The 25,981-nt window shown below is 47.9% G+C and overlaps 11 protein-coding genes across 11 annotated transcripts; 4 read left to right on the top strand and 7 right to left on the bottom strand.

Annotated features, from left to right (window-relative positions):
* Positions 1-348: 348 nt before the first annotated feature.
* Positions 349-2,659, bottom strand: BP5553_04184 (AP complex subunit beta; the record flags this gene model as incomplete). Its single annotated transcript, XM_032012807.1, has 4 exons — positions 349-1,813; positions 1,867-2,231; positions 2,280-2,355; positions 2,403-2,659. The coding sequence occupies 4 exons, from the start codon at positions 2,657-2,659 to the stop codon at positions 349-351; spliced, it is 2,163 nt and encodes a 720-aa protein (XP_031872500.1).
* Positions 2,660-3,473: 814 nt separating this feature from the next.
* Positions 3,474-4,131, top strand: BP5553_04183 (uncharacterized protein; the record flags this gene model as incomplete). The annotated part of the gene is made up of 3 exons (XM_032012806.1): positions 3,474-3,611; positions 3,655-4,007; positions 4,059-4,131. The coding sequence occupies 3 exons, from the start codon at positions 3,474-3,476 to the stop codon at positions 4,129-4,131; spliced, it is 564 nt and encodes a 187-aa protein (XP_031872499.1).
* A 509-nt stretch (positions 4,132-4,640) lies between these two features.
* BP5553_04182 (Heat shock protein, mitochondrial) lies at positions 4,641-5,149 on the bottom strand (the record flags this gene model as incomplete). Its single annotated transcript, XM_032012805.1, has 3 exons — positions 4,641-4,665; positions 4,726-4,784; positions 4,910-5,149. The coding sequence occupies 3 exons, from the start codon at positions 5,147-5,149 to the stop codon at positions 4,641-4,643; spliced, it is 324 nt and encodes a 107-aa protein (XP_031872498.1).
* Positions 5,150-5,854: 705 nt separating this feature from the next.
* BP5553_04181 (uncharacterized protein) lies at positions 5,855-8,620 on the bottom strand (the record flags this gene model as incomplete). The annotated part of the gene is made up of 4 exons (XM_032012804.1): positions 5,855-6,456; positions 6,508-7,888; positions 8,217-8,527; positions 8,575-8,620. 4 exons carry the CDS (start codon positions 8,618-8,620, stop codon positions 5,855-5,857), a joined length of 2,340 nt encoding a protein of 779 aa, XP_031872497.1.
* A 1,868-nt stretch (positions 8,621-10,488) lies between these two features.
* BP5553_04180 (putative 60S ribosomal protein L19, mitochondrial) lies at positions 10,489-11,064 on the bottom strand (the record flags this gene model as incomplete). The annotated part of the gene is made up of 2 exons (XM_032012803.1): positions 10,489-10,815; positions 10,936-11,064. The coding sequence occupies 2 exons, from the start codon at positions 11,062-11,064 to the stop codon at positions 10,489-10,491; spliced, it is 456 nt and encodes a 151-aa protein (XP_031872496.1).
* A 1,363-nt stretch (positions 11,065-12,427) lies between these two features.
* Positions 12,428-13,951, top strand: BP5553_04179 (putative glucanase; the record flags this gene model as incomplete). The annotated part of the gene is made up of 3 exons (XM_032012802.1): positions 12,428-12,540; positions 12,592-12,841; positions 12,887-13,951. The coding sequence occupies 3 exons, from the start codon at positions 12,428-12,430 to the stop codon at positions 13,949-13,951; spliced, it is 1,428 nt and encodes a 475-aa protein (XP_031872495.1).
* A 503-nt stretch (positions 13,952-14,454) lies between these two features.
* Positions 14,455-15,561, bottom strand: BP5553_04178 (uncharacterized protein; the record flags this gene model as incomplete). The annotated part of the gene is made up of 3 exons (XM_032012801.1): positions 14,455-15,084; positions 15,140-15,271; positions 15,334-15,561. 3 exons carry the CDS (start codon positions 15,559-15,561, stop codon positions 14,455-14,457), a joined length of 990 nt encoding a protein of 329 aa, XP_031872494.1.
* A 1,084-nt stretch (positions 15,562-16,645) lies between these two features.
* BP5553_04177 (putative histidinol-phosphatase) lies at positions 16,646-17,662 on the top strand (the record flags this gene model as incomplete). Its single annotated transcript, XM_032012800.1, has 2 exons — positions 16,646-16,807; positions 16,907-17,662. The coding sequence occupies 2 exons, from the start codon at positions 16,646-16,648 to the stop codon at positions 17,660-17,662; spliced, it is 918 nt and encodes a 305-aa protein (XP_031872493.1).
* A 758-nt stretch (positions 17,663-18,420) lies between these two features.
* BP5553_04176 (uncharacterized protein) lies at positions 18,421-19,333 on the top strand (the record flags this gene model as incomplete). The annotated part of the gene is made up of 3 exons (XM_032012799.1): positions 18,421-18,452; positions 18,543-18,590; positions 18,760-19,333. 3 exons carry the CDS (start codon positions 18,421-18,423, stop codon positions 19,331-19,333), a joined length of 654 nt encoding a protein of 217 aa, XP_031872492.1.
* Positions 19,334-21,235: 1,902 nt separating this feature from the next.
* BP5553_04175 (uncharacterized protein) lies at positions 21,236-22,099 on the bottom strand (the record flags this gene model as incomplete). The annotated part of the gene is made up of 1 exon (XM_032012798.1): positions 21,236-22,099. One exon carries the CDS (start codon positions 22,097-22,099, stop codon positions 21,236-21,238), a length of 864 nt encoding a protein of 287 aa, XP_031872491.1.
* A 1,029-nt stretch (positions 22,100-23,128) lies between these two features.
* On the bottom strand, positions 23,129-25,625 carry BP5553_04174 (uncharacterized protein; the record flags this gene model as incomplete). The annotated part of the gene is made up of 5 exons (XM_032012797.1): positions 23,129-24,094; positions 24,372-24,456; positions 24,662-24,945; positions 24,995-25,409; positions 25,477-25,625. 5 exons carry the CDS (start codon positions 25,623-25,625, stop codon positions 23,129-23,131), a joined length of 1,899 nt encoding a protein of 632 aa, XP_031872490.1.
* Positions 25,626-25,981: the final 356 nt, after the last annotated feature.

The raw sequence follows: 25,981 nt of genomic DNA, 5'->3' as shown, positions 1-25,981 counted from the left end.
GATTCCCATCTCGTGAGATTTGGATAACATCGTGGAATTTCATAACTGGTTTGAAGGACGAGATCACCGACACGAGTATCTCGAGTCCTTTCGAAGCACTTGCTAAGTTCCTGTTGTCAGCTTCTTCAAGGTATTTGGGTAGGCTGAAATTTTTGAGAAGGGGTTACAACCATTCGATATAATAACTACGAGGTGGTGGGAAGGGGGCTCCGTGAGTTAAACCACAAACTTTGAGGCTGTATAGAGCAGCAGTTTCCAAAAAGCATGGTACGTAGTATTTTCATCTAATCATCTCGAGCACCCAACAATGAGCAAAATCCCATTCTAGAAATCCCAAGTATACAATGCCTATAACATGACTAAATCTCCATTCGATCCATGAGCCGTCGTGGGGTGGTATATCTGGTTCGGCATATTTTGATTGACCACGTACTGCATTTCCCCTCTGTCAACAGTCGGGCTACCTCCGAACCCCTCTTCCTGCCCATTAATATTCATTTGTGCCATTTGCTGGCTTCCCACTCCTGCAAAGAATTCGTCCGCGGCGTCTACTGCAGCAGCGAGGTTATCGTTGCCGTTGCTTTGTGGTGGTCGGATCGTGGGTTGATCACCCATCCCAAGCGTTGAAAGAGCTTTCTGTTCAAAGTCGGTTGCAGTAGGTAGGGTGTGCTTTTGCAGTGCTGGGCTATCCACGAGCTTTCTTGGCCGTGCTGATCGGAAGACTTGTTGTACTGGTTTGAGGTATACGGTCGCAAGGGTTCCAACATTCAAACACATCTCCTCTAGAGTCACTGGATCAAGCTTCTCAGACTCGGCAGTGATGGCTGGTTTCTCGCCCATTACAATCTCCTTAGCGGTTGCCATGTCGGATGAGAGAAGTCGCCAGTACATGTAGCCCCTGTCTCTTAGATCTGGATTATCTGTATCCTCGGTTGCCCATTTTAGGACCTTGGGAACAAGCTCCTGTCCCTTTGTTGGCCTTTGAATGAACAGCTTGACAGTGGCTGTAAGCAATGCGAGTTGGACCTCCACAGGTTCATCCGCAAAAGAGTAGAGGAAGTCGTCTAGAAGGACGTCCGAGTTTTCAATACGAGAAGCGTATTGGCCAATGACCCAAATCATCGCCGACTTGGCTTCTGGTTCATCCAACGAGTCGAGATTCTCACAGAGTGTAGAAATAATCGACTCGTATTGATTGGGGTATTTTCGGAAGATATTGCGAATCACCACCGTTGCTTCTTGCACGATGTATGTGACTTTCGTGGCTACAAGCTCGAGCAGCGTATTAATGCACTGCCTAGCGGCTGGTTCAATCTTGATAGCCAGCTTTCCAATTGCACGGACAGATTTGCGGACAAAATGTACGTCAATCTCAGTAGCATATTCCCGTAATTCCGTCAATACTTCATCGATATTCTTTTCCGTCGCCAACATGAAGATCAGTTCTAATTTGGTGACCTTCACATAGATTGGGTCATTGTACTTGCAAAAAAACACGCGAATGTCGTTTCGAAGGACCTCGGGCCGCCGTTGCAAGATTAACAAGGCATTTCGCAAAGCGAGATATTGCACTTCTGGTCCTTTGGCTAGTAAGGTGACGAGTGGCGGTGAAAGCTTTCGACATAAGACAGATATCTGTTTTGGATCCGCGATATAGTTCATCAGGTAGAGAATGACTCGTATGCATGTGAGGACCACAGCCGAATTTGAGTGGGATAATCGTGGAGATATTCGCTCTGCAAGGAGCAAAGCTTCAGATGACTCTTGAGGAACGTAAGACATTAAAGCTTCGAGAATATACGTCTGGCCCCACCTGTTGAATGTATTTAGTATCTGCATAAAATATTGATTTGGGAACCAACATACTCTGAACAATCTGGCAAGATCTGAACCATTTTTGATGCATTGCCATAATCGATAGTGAGCTTGATTGCGTCACTCCTCTCCCAGATGTCCATGAGACTAGCAAGTGCACTTGCCACAACAGTTGGATTGTCATCTCTCAACATCGAGTTCAGTCTCTCAATAAGATCGGAGCTCTCCACAAGGTGCCTGTCGTGATCATATAACTTGGCAACACAGAACGCTGCTGTTTTCCGCACATATGGATCGGCATCTCGAAGGAGCTGCTTGGTAGGCGGCACAGTAGCTTCGACAAATTCCTTAACATGTATATAAGACATCGTCCGTAGAGCTAATGCTCTTACTAAGGGATTCGAATCGTGCATATCCTGTACTAGTCAGCAACATCCCGGTTGAATGCACGCTCTACTACATACCTCTTCGAGTGTCGGGAGCGCCTTCAATGCCACCTCCGGCTTCATGCGGGCATAGTTCACAAGGAATAGAAAACACCTGGTGCTAGTCAGCATCGGTACCACGGTCAACCAGACGTGCCCTACATCTTCTTGATCTCCAAGCTGGGTATTTGCATACATCCCACTATATCTGGGAACAAAGCCACCATATCATTATTGCTCATGGTCATGTTGGCCACGATCTTCTTTAGGGCGATCTTCTTCGCCGCATGGTTCTTGTCCTTCTTTCCGCCGCTGTTTAATTCCTGCCGTAGTTCTGCAACTTTGCCCTGTGGAGATTGAAAGTCTGGTGAGCGGAAGGGTCCATAGGCGGACACCGGAACATAGTAAGGAAGAAACATTGGGGGGGATAGTAGTAGCTGCTTTCATGCGTTGTACTGTACTGGTACTGTACGGCCAAGTCGAGCAAGCCTTCTCTGTTGCCCGTAAAAGGGAGATAACTCTCATAACCAGAGAGTTCCAGCAGATTCATGTCCAGGAAGCGTTCGCAGTAGTTGCTGGGACCAACACCTTGTGCTGCAACAAAGGCAGCAGAATAAGAAAGAACGTACTCGTGCAAAGAGCTTTGCGTCTCCCCCGCCTGAACTCATACTGTGCAAAGCCTGATCTCTGTTTCGTCTCGAGAGGCTTGTCTCGTCTTGTCTCGTCCAGTCCTTATGTGTGTTCTTATGTGTTACCCCTCCCCTCCAGTATTCAGCCAACGAGAGCGGTTCTTGGGGCTCTCCTTTGCTGCTCGGGAACGCGCAGATGCAGCACCGAATCTGTCACATGCGCCACTATCTCCGCCAGCAAAAGCTGCTATCGGGTCGCAGAGGAAGAGCCATGGATTCGGAGGGATTGAAGGTGTTGGCAAGACGATGTTGAAGGTTTAAGGAATTGTCGGCAGCACGCGGACTTGATCAGGGGTCTGGGCCTGGTTGTGGTTCTGGGGCTGCTATTATTGCAGTTAGTGCACGAGTAGCAGCGTCTAGGTAAGCTTACCGTGCAGCGCTGTCAGTAGCACTACGCACGCACGCCTGCATCTCCACGTCCGCCACCACGATTGTCTCCAGATATATCTACACCTCGTCCGAAATCCTCCTCTCAAACGCCGATTTATCGCGTCTCTCATCCTCCGGTGTACCTCCCAAATATAAGGTCCAGGCCACGCCGAAGATGGCTGCTCCTCCACCACCACCGCCGCAATGGGTTATCGATTTGAACACTCCACCCGCCGCAAGGCCAAAATCAGCTGGAATCGTTGACCCCCCAGGATACACGGCATCATCTACAGGAAGCAAAGCACGTTCTCCTGTGTTCCTCGTCCTATCTGCTACTAGCGCTAACCTACACCCAGAAGCAAGTATCCTCGAAGACCCCAGCTCGCGCACCTCCAACGACCGAAGAAATGGACGTCCTCAAGCTCAAAAAGGCATGGGAAGTCGCGCTCGCACCCGTCAAACAGCTCCCGATGACCGCGATCATGATGTACATGTCCGGAAACTCCCTCCAAATATTCAGTATCATGATGGTACTTATGGCGTTCAAGAACCCCTTCATGGGGCTGATGGCTACGAACCAAGCATTCGAGAGGTTTGAGAGCAAGGGGACCCGTGCGAAGTTGATAATGGTTAAGGGGGTTTATGTTGCGATGCAGATTTTGGCGCTGGCTTTGGGGATTTGGAAAGTTAATAAGATGGGACTTTTACCGTGAGTATTTGATTCGGACATAGGATTGAGTATGCGCTAATGAATATATAGGACTACACGATCGGATTGGCTGGCTTGGGAAACTGTGAGGGATCCAATGGAGATTGCGATACCTGCATTTTGATACCTCAATATAAGAATATATTCTTGAGCATCTGGATTGTCTCAATACCTTTCGGACGAGTGCGAGGCCTGAATATCGATTGATCGCGGGGGACTATATCCAAATCACGTCTGGAGCGGTACTAAGATGTGCTTGAAAGTAGGAAACTAGAGCCCATTATCGTAAACACCAGGGCAGGAAACGATACTTTGTATAACATGGAGGAAGCTAAGACGGATGCGCTCGGAACCGCTTCCATGTATTATCACTCATGAAGAGGCACAAGAAAATAGAGAGGAGATTGATCACTTCCATTTCTTTGCATCACCACGCACCCTCTACCCTAAGGCCTAGCTATGTCCCTAAATGCGAGAGCATGGACTTGCCCTCCCTAACCATGTGCAACAAGGCCCCCAATCGCATCATTACACGCTATGCTTGTTTTATTCCGCTAGTTTTAATACATGTGGTTATTATACATTGTCTTGGCTCTCATGACTGCGTCCGAACAGGGTGGATGAAGAGGTGATTTATTCGTTGATCTTCGCGAGAAGTCTACGGAAATGATAAGTCAGTGGTGGTTCGGTTGATACGGGGAGTGCTAGATAGACTTACTCATAGTCCCGGAAGAGAGAGTATTCTTGTTCTCCGACCTTGACGGGTGATCCTCCATACTAAATAACACCATCCGTTAGCAAACTGACCATATAACCGTGAAACCCTTGACATGCACGCTCCACATCCCAATTCAACTTCCCCAACGGCCCTCTCCCTCTCGTGCACGAAGATCCAAACTTACCTGAGGAATCAAAACCTTATCACCTGGCGCAACACTGCAAGCAACTCTCTTTCCATCCTTATCCAAACCTCCGGGGCCAACAGCAAGGACCTTTGCCTCGTTCAACTCCTTGACACTAGATTCTGGGAGGAAGATGCCGGATGCGGTCTTAGCCTCTGCCTTGATGCGCTGGACGAGGACACGGTCCAGGAGAGGGGCGAGAGACTTGATAGATTTGAGAGCTGTCGACTGCAATGCCATGTCAGTATCCGTATATTAAAGTTGCAACCTGGAAAAGAGCAAGGAGAGATGGGTTTTGCGACAAGGTGGTATCCTCATATTCATCCGTGAATAGATGGAGGACTTTTCCATGTGGGCAGATCAGATTGGGGAAACATACCATTCTGAGAGATGTTTGGAGATTGAGCTACTGGTTCTTAAAGGGAGTGATTGTCAGTGTTGGATTAGAAGAATGCGAGAGTCGGTTTGTCTGGTTGTCAAAAAGAAAGCGCAGATGTTCCGAGCTTCGAGGAGCTTCTACCGTTCTGGAGACTTTTTGCTAGCCGAGTGCCAGGGGTTTTGGCTCCGGGCGCCGTGTCACATGACGAGGTTTGTTTTGGCTCATACCATATTAGTTCGAGACTAGATCCCTTCGAAGTAATCAATAGGTAGACATAAGATATAAAGGATCTCGGATTAATTTTTTAGTAGAGTTGGTATATTATAATGCATTGCAAATGAGGTACAATTTCAAAACGCCTTATATAGAGCGGTTTGTGTTCCCAGCCTCTGGCCCCAAGTCCTGGACCTTCTTTATTCCTCGAATTTACAATATAACCCACCCTATGCCATTTTGCCAACATGTAATCTAAGCCAATGCAAACCCGGACAATCCAGAGCCCTCTAACACCGTCAGCCGCCCAATGGAAATATTCATCCAACTCGGGATATCAAAACTGGAAATAATCACTTCGCAGGCTGTGGAGGGGCCGCGGGAGGTTCTAAGGTATGCGTGTGTGTCGGGGAGGGATATACCGGACCAGCATAATCTTGTCTACAGATTGTGGTCCCGGAAATCCACGGATCAGCAAGAACTTCATCCATCGTCGCTCTCTTTTTAGGGTCGATTTCCAGCATACGCCCTATAATATGCCTACTCTCCCGAGGAAGCAGACGTAGGAGGCGCCATGGGCCCTTAATGACCTCTGGTTTCTTCTCTGGTTCCGTAGTGGTAGCTGTAGATGGGCGCCCATTGGCTGGTTGCTCGGCTTTCTCCGTCACCGATTTCGGTGCTGGGGTGGATTCTGGAACGACGTCTCTGTCTGGGGTGTCTAGACTTGTTCTCGATTTTGATGGAACTCCTGTGGATCTCATTTCTGTCCCAGGAGTTGGCGCTGAGGCGAAAAGTTTGTATGAATTGTCGGTAATTCGGGGCATCTTCCACGGAAATCGCCTCAAAGACATGCAGCAGAAGATGATGGCGAGAGACCAGATGTCGGTAGGCTGCGGGTCATATTTTCTCTCATCATAAACTTCGGGAGCGAGATAGGGATCCGAGCCAACAATTCCTAGGATCTATTAGCAAAGGTTACTAGATAGAAGGGTAATACCATGCTCACCAGAAGCCAGCATAATCCCATTCTCAAATGGGTACTTGAACACGCTTGCACTTCCAAAATCGATGATCTTCATGATCCCATACTCGTTCACCACGACGTTATCGAGTTTCATGTCTCTATGTGCCAGCCCCATACCATGCAAGTATGTGACACCACTAAGGATTTGCAAAAAGGAACAGGTGATCTCTTCCCTCGACATCTTCCCCGTCATCACAATCGCAAACAGGTCAAACGGCGCATACTCCATCACCACGTACCACCGTCCTTTCTCCTGTATAATATCTAATGTATCAATAATGTTACCATGATGTAGAGTTGATCCAATGCAGAACTCGGCAGTGACTTTCTTGGCATATTCCCTCTCGGTCTCGTAAGAATGTCTCGCTCTAAATTCCTTGACCGCAAACGTTGTGCCATCAGTCGCTCGCTTCATCAACCGCACAGAACCACCAGCTCCGGCACCTAGGACCTTTCCAAACTTGCCATATTTAGATGCCAACCCATGGGTATCATCGAACGGCAGCTGTTGGGGTGTCTTGTGGTGCGGTGGGGTTTGCGTCCCAGACCTATACGACGGGGCAGGTGAAGCTCCTCTCTTTGCCCTATGGCGGCTGCCGATTTTTAGGAATCGTTTAAGCTCTAACATCGATCCCGATGTTCGAAGGCGAGACGCAGAACTGTCGTCTTGCGTTATATGAGATTTTTGGCCCCCGCTGAATATACTGGGCGGCTTTCTATCCTCCTTATTCAGTTCGGCAGTACTTCTGGACGATCGAGGAAGGGGTGGGTTATTGTTCTGGCGATGCTTTGAGCCTAACGCCGTAAATTTAAACCTCTGATCAATCGCGTCGAGGTTCTTAGCCTGTGGCGGCCGTTTATGGGCCGCATATGGGTCGTTCGCGTCTCCTGCAGGAGTGAAAGGTCTACTGTAAACCGAACCGGTTGGTATTCGGGTCGGGCTGTGTTCTCTGGATGCTGGCATAGAAGCCCCGCGTGTGCTAGGACCGATGTAGAATGCACCGTGATGTTTCCTATGCGCATTCGATAAGTCTGCTGATATACTTGATCTATCGGTTACTTGGCTAGAGGTATTTGGCCGAGAATCGTCCAGATGTGTAGTAGACGGGGAGGCACTGGAGGTTCCAGGCGGTGAGATTTGAGGGGTGATGGCGCTGGGGTCTTCCTCAGCCTCCACTTTTTGAAGAGCCGCGCCCTTTCCCGTTCCCTCATTAGCATCCCGGGACCGTGTAGCAGCAGGAGTGATAGGCGGCGAGTCCATCAATTCTGGTCGAGGGCTTTGGTGAGGTGAGGGTCGACCAGACGAGCTTTGTGTGTTGAAACGACTAGGTTCGCGAGAGCCATCGTCAGTTGAGGAAGGAACCTGCCAGGCAAAAATATCAGCGACCAATTCAGCGAGCACGAGAAGATGAAGCTATGTAGAGATGGATATCAACGATCCCAAGGCAAGAATATCGGTCTCCTCTGGAGAAGCCTCCTCACCAATGGTGGGGGTTAACTCCGAGGATCATAGTTCGACAACCGCGCAAGGACAAATCATCGAAGAGTGCATTGGAGAGCCCAGCACAATTATACACCCTCCTGAGAATAAGTTGTCCCGTGATAAGTGAACTCAAAGCTCCAGTGCCCACATTCTCCTTGTTCATCGGTATATACGATCCATAGCATCAGTACTGAGAAAGCACACGTACCCTCGAAGCTGGAAGAGACACTGGTTCAAAGACAAATTGACTCGCTCGGCGTTCTTGTAGGTGTGGCAGCTGGAATGATCCCGCTATATCCGTGTACCTGTCATTCTCCGAGGCGGATAGAGTACGTGTTGGGAGGGTGACGTTAAGCCCTTCAAGAGTCTGGGGCTCGATATCCTCGGTGGTAGACGCGAACCGTACCGCTGGCGATGCTCCGTTTCCATGGTCTGGGTCAAGATTGGATGGAAGGGAACCGTCGGAGGAGCCTGTAATAGAGGGTTCTTCAGCAACTGCGTCCTGTGCACTCCAGAGCACTATGGCGTAATGGATTCGGACGCGGATGAATTGTAAGCAGACTTACCAGGCGGCGCTCCGGCGAGTTTGTCCTTGCCCTCCTGGGGAGCCATAACAGCACTCGTGGGAGGGGTCAAAATAAGGAGAGTGGCTTTGAAAGTGGCCCAAAGCCGCCGTTGTTGCGATGATGTTGGCGGGGAGCAACTGTCAAATCTATGGAGAGAAATTCGTAGTCAGTGGTGGGGCTAATCGCTGACGGCGCTGTCGGGAGGTGCTCGAGTTAAGCCGCCGCCGATAAAGAAATGCGCCAATCGACTGCACGCGGCGACCTGGATAGACTTTTTCTTGCCACCGACGGTGTGTTTTGAGGGACGGGGAGGCCCTCTCCAAGCCTGGGGAATCGCCGATGGACTACGAAAGTTCTTGTATATGTCGGCGGTGGGAAAGGGAAAGGGAAAGTGACTGTATTTCATCATATGGCCCATGGACTCGAACTGCACGCTCCACTGCCGGCCCACCCAAGCGAGCGCCTAGAAGCTACAAGTTGTATATGTACAGGTACTTTGCTTCGTACAGTCCGTACTCGGTGCTAGCTTGCGATCTACACCGTCCACCGAGCACGGAGGCAGGTAAATGGGCAGGGTACCTAGGTGCTTTGTTCCTACGACCTAGGCAGTGCCTCCAAGAACCATAAGAATAATTGAATTAAAACGCGGAGAATTAGCCGCCACGAGTAGATTGCAGCCGCATTCAAAGAGCCCATTGATCCTGACTTAATCTAACCCAACAAGTGTCAAAGATAATAGCGGCTTCAAGTTGGCGTTGCGGCCTCTACTCCGTGCTCTCTGAGTCTCTACTCTGTCGAGACCTAAAGGTACAGGTACATCCATGTGCTTATCCCTTCGTACCCCTCACCGTCCCTATCGAGGTACCTAAATGGGCCGCAAAGCCGGCTGCTTCGGACTGCCTTTATGCCGATTTCGACGTCTGCCAGATTCTACCTATCAACAATAACGTGTCCAGTGAACAGTACGGAGAACAAGTAGTGTCTAGGCACCATGCGTCGCCCATGCTTGCAGACAAACAGGCTTGCAGACAAACAGGCTTGACCATTTGCGAGCCATTTGGCCGCATATCCGGGCTCTATCCGGGCTCTATGGCTATGGCTATGGCTCGGCAAGCCTTCACGCCCTACTTGACACTTACCAGCAACGCTTGACGTGAAAGGGCGTCTCGGGGTTTCCATCGGCGCCGGTATATGCAAGCCAGTACGGAGTACTTCGTGTTCGTATATACTATGTACTGTGCACTATGTACTCCCTAATAATCACAAGGCTTTACCAACCGAGGTTCGCCAGACCTCGCTACAGTAGCTATAGGAGATTAGATCTAACAAACGTTTAGTCGAAGACGCCTCCTAGCGTAGCCAGAGACAGTCAATGTTGACCTACGGAGTAGGCGCGTTTGTAGAAACCAGGAAATGGCATAGCCCTGCATACCTAGGCCAGGCACATAGGGTAATCTTCGGCGCTTTATATACATACTAGGTGCCTATATATACATTTTACTCTGTAGCTACCTTATGTACGAAGTATGTGCATGGAAATCATTTCTTGAGGTAAACCACACAATGGAAGGAGGCCCGGAAAGAAAACCCATCGTTGATAGAGGGAAACAATGTATTGTTGGTTCGTCAGTCCCCAGCTACTCTACATTGTACTGTACAGTATTATACATGCAACAACATTGGCTCCTTTTCCGTGGCAGAGACCAATACCCAAACGCCGCCGCAATCGATGCACCCGATCCTAATTTGGAGGACCACAAAAATGTCGTCAAAAGGCGCCGACAAGATCTTTCTCCACACCCGTACCACGATGCGCAAATAGCCAAGTAGGCTTATACCTAAGCCGACTCCAATGGCTTAGGCCCGAAATCTAGATCCCGGCGCAAAGCACAATATCCCCCAGATACACCCTCCTTAAGGCTTAACCGCAACTCCAATAGTTTTCGCCTGCGCAATAACGCTTTTACAGAGCCCCTCCAAGCTCAACCCGCTCAACCTCATTTCACTCTGCTTAATCTTCGCAATTTCATAGACATGTTTGAGGCTGACCTCCCCAATAATCTGGTTTCCCGTCTTGCCCTTGAGCTTTCCTTTGACCGGCTCAACTTGCGCAGCGCTTAAGAGTAGATATGATGTTGCAGGTGTGCGGACTTCGAAATGAAAGCTTCGGTCAGGTCGGACGGTAACACGTACGGGAGTTGGTGTCCCTGTGACCATATGGGCTGTTCTCGCGTTGAACTCCTATTGTCGGACGTCAGCGGATGCCAATTGATAAACTCTGGGTTGTCTTCAAACTCGAGAGTCGGAAGGGGAGGCAGCAGAATAAATCTATTATGGCAGCTGCCAGGGGAGAGAGCTTACTTTGCAGAAATCCATAGATTTCACACCTTTGCTTCCCAGCGCAGGGCCAACAGGAGGACTTGGGCTCGCCTGCCCAGCGCCGACAATCAACTTCACAACCTGATCCGTAACCGCGCGTGCTTTCGACATTTTGATGTGGGTCGTTGTTGAATCCGGAGCTCGACTTCAAGATTCGCGAAAAATAACCACCCGATGACAGCCTTGCTTGAATGACTAAGCGATGTTTTGGTCACGTGTGTCACCCAACACAAATCCCCCCCTTTTCAAGACCTATTTCAAGAGAAAAATTAATTCAAAGGCATGATTGTCATTTATGGTAATAGTAGAATATAGACAGTTGGTTAGGAAGCCTATTAGGAAGCCTAAAGAGAGGTAATCCATGTATGATTCAAGACATAGATCACGATTGAATTGGCGCTGAGCAAGGAACACAGAGTTTTACCAGGTATACGAGGTTTTATTCCAGTTTATCTTCAGATGCTTACAGACCGGCATTAATCAAGTTAGGTAGTTGGTTCCATTGGCCATTAAAATTGCTGGTTAAATTCAAATTCGCACTCAAGCCCAGATTGTCGGGTTCACAAATCACCATGGCATTTTCTTGTGGTGAGATAGGTGGGTGACACAAGCGGTTTTGGTACTTCAGTTCTTGTTCATAGAAGTAGGAAGTCCTATCTTGGTAAACCGGTTGGCCGGAAGTAGATATCCGGGAAATATAAAAGTAATTGGTCGAGAGGCAACCTTAAATGTCCTTTTTGCGGCATACCAAAGTAAGCACGTTAGTATTAGGAGCGAAGACCTTTATTATTGACCGAATATGGACGGCATCTGGCTCCTATTCCAGCGAGTCGCCAAACGCCAGATTTGTCTTGCCGCTCTGGCTGAATGCGTAGTGGGAATTTCGAGAACTCGCGCTTATGAAAAGGAAACCACTGTTTCCGATGAATCCGGGTACGATCATCGGGCATCTGCCCTAAATAAATTGCGCTGGGCGTGGGCATGGACTCAAATCAAGATCCATAGAATCGGGAGTTACAGGATCACAGCATTCGATATAGAGGCCGAGAGTTGTTCTACTCCGTAGATTAGCATAATTTTTAGCGATGTTGAAGTGGTGGAGGTTGTGGAACACACTCCATGGCGGGGCAATGGTGGGGGTGGAGGCCGATCTGAGTTTACCCGGCCATTTAACGTGCAAGCCAAGCAGGCCATGATATTTAAGGGTATATATTGTCCTAAAAAGCCCTCTGCCCCAATCGGCATGCCAGCTCCAATCAGGCTGAATTCGACCTGTTGACGTCGGAGGTAGTGAGAATGGAGAGCTACACACACGAGGCGTGCCACTGCGTGGTGTACAAATACGAATACATTCCATCTTTAGTTTCCACTCCTCCCAAGAAAGTCGCAACTAATTTGGCCCTGAACACGCTGAACTCCTACGAACAAGGAAATACCATATCAATTATTCTCGGAACAAGCAAATTCCTCAAAAATGTCTAACGGATTCCTCCGCTGTGAGGGGGATAAGGTGGTTGATGGCAAGGGCAATCCTGTTGTGCTCCGTGGTGCTGCATTGGGAGGATGGATGAATATGGAAAACTTCATGTTAGTACTCCTCAGAAGTTCTATATTATTATCATTACTCACATTTCAAAGCACTGGGTATCCAGCTCATGAGTTCCAACATCGCGCAGCCATGCTCCAAGTATTAGGACAGGAGAAATACGAATTCTTTTTCGACAAGTTCCTAGAGTATTTTTTCATGGAGGCCGATGCCAAATTCTTTGCGAGTCTAGGGCTTAACTGCATACGTCTGCCATTCAACTATAAACATTTTGAAGACGACATGAACCCAAGGGTGTTGAAGGAATCAGGTTTCAAGCATTTGGACCGAGTCATTGACCTGGTAGGTAGTGCAAAATAAATTCCAAGTAAAAGCTAACAGGATTAGTGTGCAAAAGAAAACATTTATACCATCCTCGATATGCATACCGTTCCTGGCGCACAGAACCCCGATTGGCATTCTGATAATCCGTCGAATTATGCCGCTTTCTGGGATCATAAAGACCACCAAGATCGTACTATCTGGCTATGGGAGCAGATTGCTACACGATACAAAGACAACCAGTGGGTGGCGGGATACAATCCTATCAACGAACCTTGCGATCCAAAGCACTATCGTCTCCCTGCTTTCTATAACCGCCTAGAGCCAGCTATTCGGAAGATTGATCCCAACCACATTCTCTGGCTAGATGGAAACACGTTCGCCATAGAGTGGAAATTCTTCGAAAATGTGTTGCCAAACTGCGCCTATGCCCTTCACGATTATAGCCAACAAGGCTTCCCAGGTTTCGAGAGATTCAAAGGGACACCAGATCAATTGGACAAGCTTGAAAAACAATTTCTCAGAAAGGCCGAATTCCAACAGCAGCGCAAATGTGTTGCCTGGAATGGAGAATTTGGTCCGGTGTATTCAGATCCTCGCATGGATTCCGACGCGGACGAGATCAATCAAGAACGATACAATCTGTTAGGTGCTCAACTTTCAATATACGAAAAGCACCAGATCCCATGGAGTATTTGGCTATATAAGGATATTGGGGTTCAAGGAATGGTATATACTGATCCGGATGGATTCTGGAAAAAGACGATCCAGCCCTTCTTAGAAAAGAAACGCCAGTTGCAAATCGATGCGTGGGGAAGGTATCCAAGCAAACAAGTTGAGGAAGTTATAAGCCCGCTTGTGAAATGGATTGATAGTGTCTGTCCCGAGGCAAAGAACAATTATCCTACCAATTGGGCAACAGAGAGGCAAATAATTCGTTTGACGCTTCAGACTTTTGTGGCAAATTCGTTCTCGGTGGAGTTTGCAAGCTTATTCAAGGATATGTCGCTTGAGCAACTCGACGAGGCAGCGAAGAGCTTTAGGTTTGACAAGTGTCTGCAGAGAGAGGGACTAAATAAGATCATGAGCGAGCATGCTAAGGCTACCAAAAAGGCTGCGGCCGGGAATTAAAACGGGCGAATAAGGAAATATTCTCAGGGCTCCAGGGGAGATTTTGAACTTGTAAACTTTAATTTGGTCGGCGGCATCATCAGTCCACTGCTGGCTTCAACCTCATCACTCTTAATCTAGTTCAACTACGATATGGTTGTCATTTGGCCATTCGAAATACAGTGCAATATCTCTTATGAACGAACCAATGGAAAAGGCCCTTGTTACCTTCCGTTTCCCAGCTCTTTCTCCACCATGATTAAGGCTTATTCTCTCTTACAAGTGTGACATTCTATTTAACAGTACCATATACATTAATCGCGCTCTATTCAAGCCAACCCTCAAGATATCGGTGCAATTCTCAACAAGTCCTCGTCTACTGAATGCCATCTAAACAACAATATATTCCTAAAATCATCTAAAGAAATCCAAATTTAAAAAAAACAGGTAAATAATATATCATCTCTTAGACATAGAGCCACCCTAGAAATTGGCCAAACTCTCATTCTGGGCCCTTCCTTTGTTTAGTTATTGGCCCTAACTAGAGGCTTCTCAGAGCCCTCGTTCCTGTCAGGTCTTCGTCCCCTACCTCTTCCCCTTCCATCTCCTCTTCCACCTCTCGCCCTACCACTACCCCTCCTGCCTCTTCCATCATGCCTATTCACCCGGTGACCGTCTTTGCCACGAAACCTCTTTCTTCCCATCCCCTCGCTATCCTCGCCACTAAAAATATCGTGTTTCTCCGACTTTCTCTGCAGCTTGGCCTTCTCGGCCTTCTCGGCTCGCTTCCTCTTATTCTTTCCCCTTTCTTTCTCTTTCTCTTGTAGCCTCTTCAACTCTTCAATTGCTGCCCCTTCAGGCGTTGCAGCAAAAGCTATATGCTCCTCAAGAACCTTCTTTTTATTCTCCCATCTTGTGCTTTGCATTCCGAGAGCAAAGGTTTTCAGCTCAACGAGCATGCTCCGTCGGTGGAGTCCAGGATCATGGGTTCTAACTTCCGCTCCAGTTGAATATTGGGCGAGATCGTTCTGTTCAGTAATAATCTCTTGAGATTTTCGAAGCATGACTACTTTCTCGCGGTGAAGGGAAGCGAGTCGCTTTTTGTGGTATTTGCTGATATTTTCCTTGGGTTTGTCCTGATGCGTCGTGTCCTGCTGTTGGGTGTTAGTAGGGAAGTACGAGGGGTTCAATATACGGTCAGGGACATACCTGCTCAGCTTCGGCTTCGGTGGTATCCACCTCGCTAAAGACATTCTCCAAATCATCGAACGTAGCATCTGCTGGGATCTCTTTCTTCTCTTCCTTCGCAGAATGAGGATGGTCAAGTACAATTTCGTGCGCCTATTATTTTAGTATCATATTAGCATACGCCATGTTTTCAAACCCAATCAATTCTGACATACCGTCCAATCCCCGTCCTCTCCAAGACTGTGGCTCGTAATTATTGTGGCATTTTCTTCCTCGTTGACCATGATCAAAGTTTTTATAGGGTGGTTTTCAAGATGCTCTGCGTAACGAACTTCAAGATCTTCATCGGAGATATCGGCTGGGATGTTGTGGTTTACTCTGATAGGTGCTTCAAGTGCTTGAGTTTGGTTTTGGTCTTCGATATTAGAATTATTTTGTTCCATCTTGGTATTGGGTTTTCGGTGTACTTATTGGGAGTGAGCGTTATGAAGGTGTTTGATGGTATAATGCTCAATGTTATATACCTACAGTACATACCAAGGTAGGCAGTTAAGTATGATTTAAAGGAGAGCGAGAATGAAGCGGATTCTTTGTCTTTCTCTTCTCGACGCATTCATCAAATGGCAATGCCAATGCCGGCAACACCAGCCTTGAGCTTTATCATTTCTTTATTAGAAACCAAATACGCATATCTAGAAGTATTTACAATAAAGAAACCCTAAAGTGTAATAATAGTATGCCGTCGCCTAACTTTTAGACCTTTCATTACTATATTAATTATAGACAGAAATAGCACTCACAATATTTTAATTTGCCTTACCGAAATATGTACTCTCTCAAAGATAGCATTTCAAGATGTTTAATGCACTTTAACTTATCAAATGGACCCATAATGATAATACAGGTTTTATATGCATTCCACAGGATTTTGTGGTCCTATTTCTTTGTCCACCTCAGGAGACGGGGTGTCAAAAAGGGGTTTGGGGGGGGGGGCTAAGCGATTATTTCCGTGGCTAATCCTCGGCACTTGATCGAAATACACGTATAAATCGAAATAAGCATTTTCGTCAGAAACTGCTATCAAGATGGCTGCCAAAGTTCTTGGAAAACAAGAATTAAAAACTCGGGTGCTTGGCGCAATGGTAGCGCGCGGTCCTCCTACTGCTGAAAAGCTGTAAGACTGAGGTTGAGGGGTAAGCATTTGCCGCAAGCCTTTATACGGGAGCATAAAACTAACAGTCTCGTTCAGTTCGAGTCCCTTGGTGCTCGCAAATTGGTGCTCTGATTAAACTTTTTTATTTCTTTTTTTAAATTGATTTTCGCAATTAGGTAGGCTCTGTGGATTTCTTTTTTGTTCGTTAATCACGCGAGACTCGGGGTGGGGGTTCGGGGAACGGCGTGGTGGGGCAATGACAGTACAAGCAAGGTACAGCAAGTAATACGGGCATCGGGGTTATCATCAGAAGGACTACCGCTTACTTTTTATACAACTTACAATCTTTACTTCATTGATATACACCAGCAACAATGGCCTTCTCAATGCACTCCCACTCCGGGCAATTCTGTCCCGGACATGCGCAAGATCAGCTCGAGGACATCATCCTCGCTGCCATTGCACACGGCATGACAACCTACGCCGTAACTGAACACATGCCCCGTGACTCGAACGAAGACTTATACCCAGAAGAAGTCCAGCTCCCCCTCTAATTACACTTTCCTCATTTGCTTATCCCTATCCCTTGTCACATTGTTCCTATCATGCCAAATTATAAAACTTACTGTTATCAGATCGAGGGTGGCTACACCACCGAACCGCTGCTAGCTATGCACTACGCATTCCTCGCCGAAGCCGTTCGCCTCCGGCAAAAATACATATCTCAAATCCACATTCTCATCGGATTCGAAGCCGAGTGGATTCGGCCGTCCTACTCTAAGCTCATCTCCACCCTCTCTTCAGACCCCCGGGTTGACTTCTTCATCGGCAGCGTGCACCACGTGCACGGCATTCCCATCGACTACTCACCCACGTTCTACGCCCAAGCCGTAGAAAAGGCTACGACCGAAGAAAAATTATTTGCGGATTACTTCGATGCGCAGCATGCTATGTTAAATACCGTGAGGCCCAAGGTTGTAGGCCATTTTGATCTTATTCGCCTATTTAGCTCGGATCCTGATGGGGATTTGAAGGAGGGGAAATGGGGAAAGGATGTTTGGGAGAAGGTGGTTAGGAATTTGAGGCTTATCAAGGAGCAGGGTGGTTTGTTAGAGGTTAATAGCAGTGCATTGAGGAAGGGGAAGAAAGAGCCGTATCCTGGACGGAGTGTGTGTGAGGCATGGGGGGAGATGGGTGGGAGGTTTACTCTGAGTGACGATAGTCATGGAGTACCGCAAGTGGGAACGAATTATCAGAAGATGTTTAAGTATTTAGGGGAGCTGGGGGTAGAAGAGGTTTGGGTATTTGAGCGGAATGATAAAGAAGGGGAAGAGAGGTTGGTGATGAAAAGCGTAGACATGGCCGGTGTAAGGGCGAGTTTTAGAGAATGATTTGTTGATATATAAAGGTATAGATTAGATTCTAGGAAATTATTATCGTACGTGTCAATTTATCTAGGGATATTGAGTTTTCTAGATGGCGTAGACAAATATAGTACGGCACAGCTCCAGTGGTAGGAATTATGGACCCTGAGAGAGCCGGTGAGAATTGAATAGGCACTATAGTTACCGACCATCAAGGTTATGGAACCGAAACCAATAACTAGGACGCTACAAGTGACAGGGGAGGGCGCGAAATGCAACAAAATATCCTTTGAAGTGTCCGATGAAAAGCATGCGTCTCGGCTGTTAAGGGGCTGAAAATAGTGTACTCGTATGGCTACCGGCACAATGGGGCTACCAGATGAAAATAGTCTCTTCGGATCGTGTTCAATATGAACTAGCTGCTATGGTGTCCTCATTCATGTCTGCGGGAGGGTTCGCAGATAGCTTCGTTGTCATAACACCCCGATAAATCGTTGTTGAAGATCAACAGACACGGCCCGATCGAAATATTTACCATGGCATAGGTTCCATGTACCGGGCACGAATTTGGCAGATGCACTGATGGTCTTCGACCCCGCCATCACGTGAGCGATACTCGAGTACGAGTATGAACTTCTGCCTACTGCGTAAGCCAGCTTTCCAGCACTCCCTCAACCCTTTACACGAGTTTCAACCGAAAACCTCCACTCATAAATTGACCGATTAGAAAGTGTACTATTGCACTTTATCTCCTCAACTGAGTCTTCATTAGAGCGTAGCGCAACATGGCCGCCCAAACCGAGCCCGAGATTGTTTTGTACGACTCGGCCTGCACCAAGAACGTCTGCTTCTCTCCCATTGTCTGACGCATCCGCCTCATGCTTAACTACAAGCGTATCCCTTATAGGACTATCTTCCTCGAGTTTCTGGATATTGAGCCCACGCTAAAAGGGCTGTGAGTTACATTCGCCTTCTTTTGCTTTTCGTTCTTCACCTCTAGGCTCCAGCCCCTTCCGGACCTTTCCCCTCCCTTTTCTTCCTTTTTCATATCCCAATGTATAGTCTTAAAGCCCTCCGATCACGCGTGAAGAAGTCTTCTGAGTCCTGACCTTTCCCTTCCCTAGCGGCCTGGTCCCCGGCGAATCTGCTTCGGGATCTAAAAACAAATACACGGTCCCCGCCATCCAGCACGTGCCGACCAACACGTACCTGATGGACTCGTTCCCCATCGCGCAGTTCCTCGAGTCGATGTACCCGGACCCGCCGGTGCCGCTGACGTCGGAGCTGGGCCGCGAGATCGAGGCGAAAGCACGCGCTACGGTCGGCAAGGCCTTCTACGTGTCGGTGATGCCGCGCGAGATGGGGATCCTGTCATCGCGCGCGCAGGAGTACTTCCGACGCACGCGCGAGGCCGCGATCGGGCACCGGCTCGAGGACTTGCTCGACTCGGACAAGGAGGAGCAGACCTGGAATGCGGTCGCCGACGGCATGTGCGCCGTCGGCGAGCTGATGCAGACGCACAAGGCCGACGGGCCGTTTGTGCTGGGTGCCCGGCCGAGCTACACCGACTTCTTTATTGCGGGTTCCCTCCAGACGGCGAGGGTGGTGGATGAGGGCGTGTTCCAGAGGAATATCAAGTGCCCTGGGTATAAGGAGGTTTATGAGGCATGTCTGCCTTACATGGAAAAGAAGGATTAAGTGGGTGGAATCGCAGGGCAAGCCGCCACTTACTCGTAAGTCTTGTAGATGGAATCAAGGCCTCACTCGCTAGAATAAGGAGATAGGACTGAATAGTGGTGATCAAACAATGCGAAGCACTTTATTGATGTAGGAACAAGTTCCTATGAATTATCCGCTTCCCCAAAATCTATATATCCGGGGCAGGGCAAGGAGCTAGAATCGGCTCCTAGTCAGTCGAAAAGGTCAGCAAGATATTGACACAAGCTAGGACCTTTAATCCATAGGTAGAAGTTTATATTTAAGGAAGTAAGCTAATGCAGGTCATTAGCAATAATAATGCTAGCGCACCTATAAATATGGGGTAAACTTGATCTCACAGAGGGTTCTGAACTAAAGTCGATTTTGTATGGGCGTCTTAGCAAGTGCCAAAGACATGTCTCACCAGGGGAGCTTACCCCCCAGGGTAGCGAAATCCCGCCCTGTGAAACATTGCCCACTTACTTCTCAGATGGGGGTGAGACCAGGAATAAGATGGCTAGCAATATGAACAGCTTCTTAACAGAGGAGTAAAAATGCGAGAGACGTGTAACCACCCCTGGAATTAGAGGGAACAATCCATGAAGATAGCAAACTTGTACATGCTACGAGCAAACATTTTTTCAAGGAGATATAGCATCAGCAACATTGAACTGTGGTACCAAAAAGAAGCTCGCAACCTAGTCATACATGCGAAACACAGGCAATGAATATTTTGTGATCCCTGGTAGAGAGTGAGGGGACTCCTGCTTACGAAGGACTGTAGGTCTCAATGACGTGGGTATGATCAAGGGCCAGGGCCTTCCCGTACTGCGGGTCTGCCCGATTGTGGCCAAAATCTAGGGAACTGGCAGGGGGACAAGGTTGCGCGAATTGCAACAAGAACTTCAAAGACAAAATTGTACGAGGGTCAACAGTAGCAAAAGCCCCCTTGCAGGCCACTTGATAGCCTGGCTGTGCCCACAATCATGGATTGGCAGCCATAACCTGAGGCGACAGGGACGTGTAACATAGAGCATTCTGATCTGGGGGGATGGGATAGAGCTGGGGAGTCCATCGCTTTTAGGTAAGACAGAAATATTTTGTCTGGTCATCAAATGGCCGAGGAAGCTGGATTTCGGTGGAACGTTACCAGCTTGCAGTTGCAATGCACCAGGATCTCCAGAGAAACAAACTTTGTCCCATCAATAATGGAGGGCATAATCTTGGTGGCATGATAGCCACTGAAGCCTTGGGCACATAGGCCTCTCCCGCGCAGCTGGACAGGGCTCGGGCGCGGCTTGGGGCCTGGGGTTGGAGATACTGGGCTGGCTGGCATGGCGCGCAAGGCTAGCCGTGAGGGGCAGGCAAGGACGTGCCTGCTGTCTCAGTGTCCTGGTTCTCGGACTTGTCTTGGTGCTGTCGTCTGCAAATACCATCCAGAGGCTAGCTTGATATTATTGGGGTCTAGAGGAATGTTCCTTGACCGAGAATGTGGTTGACGGTACTATTACTATTGAATGCGGAAAACATTTCGGGATGTTCGTGTTGATGTTGTTTGTTGATAGGGGTTCAAAGTATCGGGCCAAGGAGTACAAAGTCCAAGATTTTAAAATCCTTAACGCCGACTAGCGTGCCTGAGTGACTGACCCTACACGTGATTCAATACTTGCGATAAATAACCTCTATCGAGAGAGTTTGGGGGCATCCTGCTTGGTTTAGGTTATACTGTTATAATTAGAACGGTATCTATTCAAAGGTCAAGTTTTATTTTAGTGGCTAAATGCTCAAAGCACGAATGATAGATGGAACTTGGCCCAACAACTTTATCCTCAGAAGAGTAGTATCCGCAAGATCTAGACCTACTAAAATTAGTTATTCCCTGGAAACCTCAATCGATTTTGATTATCTAGACTCTTCCCTACTATTCTGAACATCCACTCTCACCCACATCCCAACATGCCTTATCCCACCATCCCACCAATCCCCCATTCCCTCGTCAACCTTAAACCCATTCTTCTGCCAAGTCGTAATTGCGCCTTCCTGAGCAAGAGCACATACCAATCCATTCCATTTCCTCTCTTGAGCCACATATTCTTCTGCATTGTTTTGACAAGTAAACCCCGGATTCTCGCTTATCCACCTCAATGCCTCTTGAATCAACATGGAGGCGCATCCTTTCCCCCTCCACTCCTTTACAACGCATAGTCTTCCGATCTTAACATATGGCTCTAACCCATCATGGAAACTTGTTGCACGATCAGGGGTGTATGTCGGAGCAGGTGCGAAGAATACTTCTGAGGCGGGGAGTGGAGGGTTGGGTAGTTGGTGCAAGTCAGGGTTGAGGCGCGACCCGGGTAAGGGGTGGCGGGAGTAGTGTGGAGAGGGTATAAGGCGTATGGTGCCTATTGGTTTTGCATGTTGCTCATCCGTTTCATTTTCCACTTTCTGTTCCAGCTTATGTTCTGGTGGCTGGACTTGTGCCTTTGAGCTGGGATTTGCCCGCGGGCTCAATTCATTTGAACCAGGAGAACGATTGAATAGGACCCAGTGACAAGACCTAGCATCATCGGTGTCAAGATGGTGTTCCAGGGGGACAGCACCTAGTTCATGCACGAACACGTTTTCACGAACGGTAAGAGCGGAGAGAAATGTAGGTGGTATTTCCGGGGATTGGGACGACGCTGGGAGAAGCCTGTCATATTTATGGAGGAAAGGGCGCGGTGGTGACTGGAAATCAATCCTGAATTTAGGTCTATTGCTCGACATGCTTAGTAAGTAGCAGATTTTAGAATAATAGTAAAAATTATGGGTATAATAGACTAATTGATGTAAAAATAACGTTTTATCAGAAATAGCACATATTGTAAACAATTAAATCTTCTTCAAGAATCTAATTGAGAATGAGAATGAGCTATAGTCATCAGCTCAGCTATCGATGAGTCAATCTGAAAGGAAATGTTCGAATCGGGAAGGCCACGCGTGCTTACGCTAGTACCTATCGCGCAATACTATTGGTATCCTTGTCCAAACCAGACAACATCCAACTAGGTAAAAAAAATTTCCTATCTGCTTTCGAGTTATAAATTGTTCAAAACACCTAATGAAAGTAAGGCAACCAACTCTTAGATGTCTAGCTAACTCCTAAACGCAATCTCAGAACAGTGAAAAGCAAAAGCAAAAACATACAACAGCAGGTATTCGCTGGTGGTCACCCACCCAACTACTAATCTGCCGATCTGAGGCTTGTGTATGGCAGAGCGGACGGGATGCCCATTTCTCCTCAGTCTATGGTCGTATGTGACAGGAAATTGCTTAAATTGCTACGTATACTGTACTATAATGTTGCTCTAACGGACATGAATCTATAACTGTATGCCCCCCTGAGAAAAGAGAGTAAAACCAAGAGGAATAGATCCTTATTAGCACATACCACCAAACACAAATTTCATAAACGCGCCCGCTAGGGTGTGGTGTGGTGGGTAATTGAATAAGTATTGACTAGCTTTAAAATTGAGATTCAAATATAGCTGTGGAAACCACTAGCTAGGACTACTTGGGTGCTTCCATGAGATGCGTGAAATAAGTTTCATAAAATAACTGAAGGACAATAGACGATTGACGAGCAGTAAAGAAGCATGTAAAATCTCGATTCATAATTCGTGACGCTGATGCTATGCCACTTGAACAGCTTGCTCAATCCCTAACGCCGATGCCATGCAATAATGCAAGCAAGTAACAAACCCATCATCCAGCTATCCAATCAAAGCCACCTTCTAAAACTTGAAAGAAGCAAACTCAAGCTTCAATTAGATTCGGAATAGCGGGCCCAACTCCTCTGAGCAACACAACCCTATTACCACTGACCAAAGCATCCCCAACTTTCTCATTGAACTCCAAAAGCCTCCCACCTTCCACATGAAATACTCTCAGCTTCGACGCTTCGTCCATGCCTTGGTTGTTTATATTCTGAACTTGCAGACTCTTAGCTGCGGCATCCAACACTCGTCCAATAACCCAATCCTTCGAATAGTAGAACTCTCCGCTCGGCAATTTTGAAGTTGTAGTCGCAGCTTCAGCCTCCACATATATATAGACCCTTTTCTCGGGTGGTATCTTGGCCTCGCCCTTCGCCGTCTTCTTGAGATTATTAACCGCCACCAGCCTTGCAGCAGCGGACGTAGGCTTCGGCTTCGGAAGTACTCGTTGAGACATGTTCGCCTTCTGCGATATGCCCCAGGCTTTCAACTTCCCAAGCGCTGTCTTCGCATAGTCTGGGTGTTTACCGAATTTGCTGGGGCGCGCGCCGATGGGAACAAGGTTTTTACAGTCGTGGTCTTCATTCAAGCGGTGTTTCAGGCAGTAGTCCCTATTGCACGACGAACAATGGACCGCCGTAGATAAGCTTGTGCCGATTGTCGTCTTACATGTAGGGGATGCACATGGCCTTTCAACATCAACCATGCTCTTTCCTGCGCCGAGGGAAGGTGTTGCCAAGTTTGCTCTTCGACGCCTCGCGGCCCATTCCCCAGCTTTCGGACATTTGTGCCCAGATTCAGAGCGGTGATCAAGACAGAAAGTCCCCCTGCATGACTCGCAGCGAAAGGGGAGAAAATCGAGTTGGTTGCAGTATGCGTATTGGCAGTGCGTACCGATTAATGTTGGATCCTTCTCGTCCATGGTGGTGAAGGTAGTTGTAGTTTCATCTGCAGGATCAGAACGGGATGACGAGGCCATGGCAGCGAAGGGATGGGCTTTATAGCCCTAGTTGTTAGCTAAATAAAGAGAGTAATTGGACACTTCGAGGCGATAGCCGACGTTGGAGTTGTAGGTAGATGGCGAAGTCGTAACGGTGGACGCGAGGCTGAGTACTGAGTGTTTGGTAAGCGGTGTCCGGCGTTGCTGGAGGCTTCTCGAATGATCATCAGCCTTGGCTCGCTTAGATCGCCACGGAACGGGTACCTGGCTTATTCAACGGGAGGGTTATTTGCGGCTGGTAGCCTCGTCATTCATCCCCTTAGCTCCGAGGCAGGACAGTTACGCTTGCCACCAAAGATAGGGCAAAATCGGTGCAATCTGAAGCTACGGGTACTTTGGGTGGAAATAGGACAGCACTGATAAAATCGCTAGGCGAAATGTAATTGGTGGCTCAAAGGTCAGAGTACATCCAAAGCAGGATAGACTAGATAGTTCATATCTCATCAGGGGAGAGAAGAGTAAGTGGAATGGAGTAGTATTCTGTTCAGTCATCCATCCCAATAAGTTGAGTTTCACCCCAAACGCCATGCTTCCGTATACGACATAAATCAGCTACACTTGTGATGTTCTTACAGTTCCTTCTCTTTGTTTGCAGCCTTCTGATTATGCCTTTGCAGTGACTTTTCTCGTCCAGTTTCTGGCGAACCCTTAACAGCGTCGGGTCCTTCGAAAACCTTGACTCCCTTGTGGAATACCCATTCGACAGCTTGTTCAACCGGCTCATCAAAAATGTATGGTAGAGCAGGTACAATAGCGAGCCCTAGGCCTATAGGACCATATCCCCTAATCTTCGAACTCTTGACGTTCTTCAAAGCGCGTCCGGAATAGCGGACAATGGAGTGGATAGTAAATGCCGGCTATTGATAGGTTAGAAACTGCAACAGCAAACTGAGAATTTGATCATACCAGACCCATCGATGCGAGCGACTGAAAAACAGCCCTCTGAGCCATGACAGTCCTCCAATCATCCAAAGGTGCTACCTTCTTCGGAGCTGCCGCAATCTGGGCATCGAGAGACGCACTGCTTGGATCTAGCATAGCGTCATTGTAGTGCTTAGCATCAGCTTCCCGAGGTAGCTCAGGATGTAATATTCGCTGGTTGTTGCAGTATGCCTTGTATCCTTCATGTGCAACATCTCCGGCAAGGTATGCCCAGGAAATGCCATAGGCAGTTCGAACGAGATTGGGATGGGCTATAGGACGAAACGATTCTCCAATATCTGAGGTGTAGGCTACATATCTTTGAGCAGAAATGAGAGCAGTTCTTATGCGGCTTGCATATGCAGCATATCGGATGTTGCTTTCTGTTGACGGAGGGGAGCTGTGGAGGCACATATAATTAGCACATGTTGTTCTGAGATGGGAGGAATTAGATTTTGAGCACTTACGTTCCCTCATAGAGCTCATCATAGAAATTGTCCTCCTTATCGGCCTTGTCTACAATCTTTTGAAGAGCTGGCGGAAGCTCGTGCGGATGAGGTTGCGTTTTTGGCTGAGGATTTCGGGATTTGTCGTGTTCCGAATCGTTCTTTGCCATGTCGATTGATGTTGTTTCGTTCTTAAATATAACGATTTTGGCTCGTCCACAAGATCAGTCAGGAATGCTTTCTTTGCAAGTGCGGGTTCTCCTTGCTCTATGGAATGGGAACATATCTTCGGATTGTTCCGGAGGCCATGACGATGCCGACGACGCCGAATGCGTACCTCCGTACCTCGTTCCGGGAACCTTAATGGCAGCGACACCTCAGGCTAAGATTGCTTAGTCACCAGGTACCGCCAAGATACGAAGCTCGACAGTAAACCGAACGACCATCAACGACCTGACGCAGAAGCTCAATTCATCCCCGAATCTCCTCTTCATCTTCTCGATACCTCTCATATCTAAAGCATCCT

Source organism: Venustampulla echinocandica (genome assembly GCF_003357145.1).
Source record: "Venustampulla echinocandica strain BP 5553 chromosome Unknown scaffold_1, whole genome shotgun sequence".
Classification (NCBI taxonomy): domain Eukaryota; kingdom Fungi; phylum Ascomycota; class Leotiomycetes; order Helotiales; family Pleuroascaceae; genus Venustampulla; species Venustampulla echinocandica.
The sequence above is the reverse complement of the archived record's forward strand: the minus strand, read 5'-3'. Positions and strand labels throughout refer to the sequence as shown.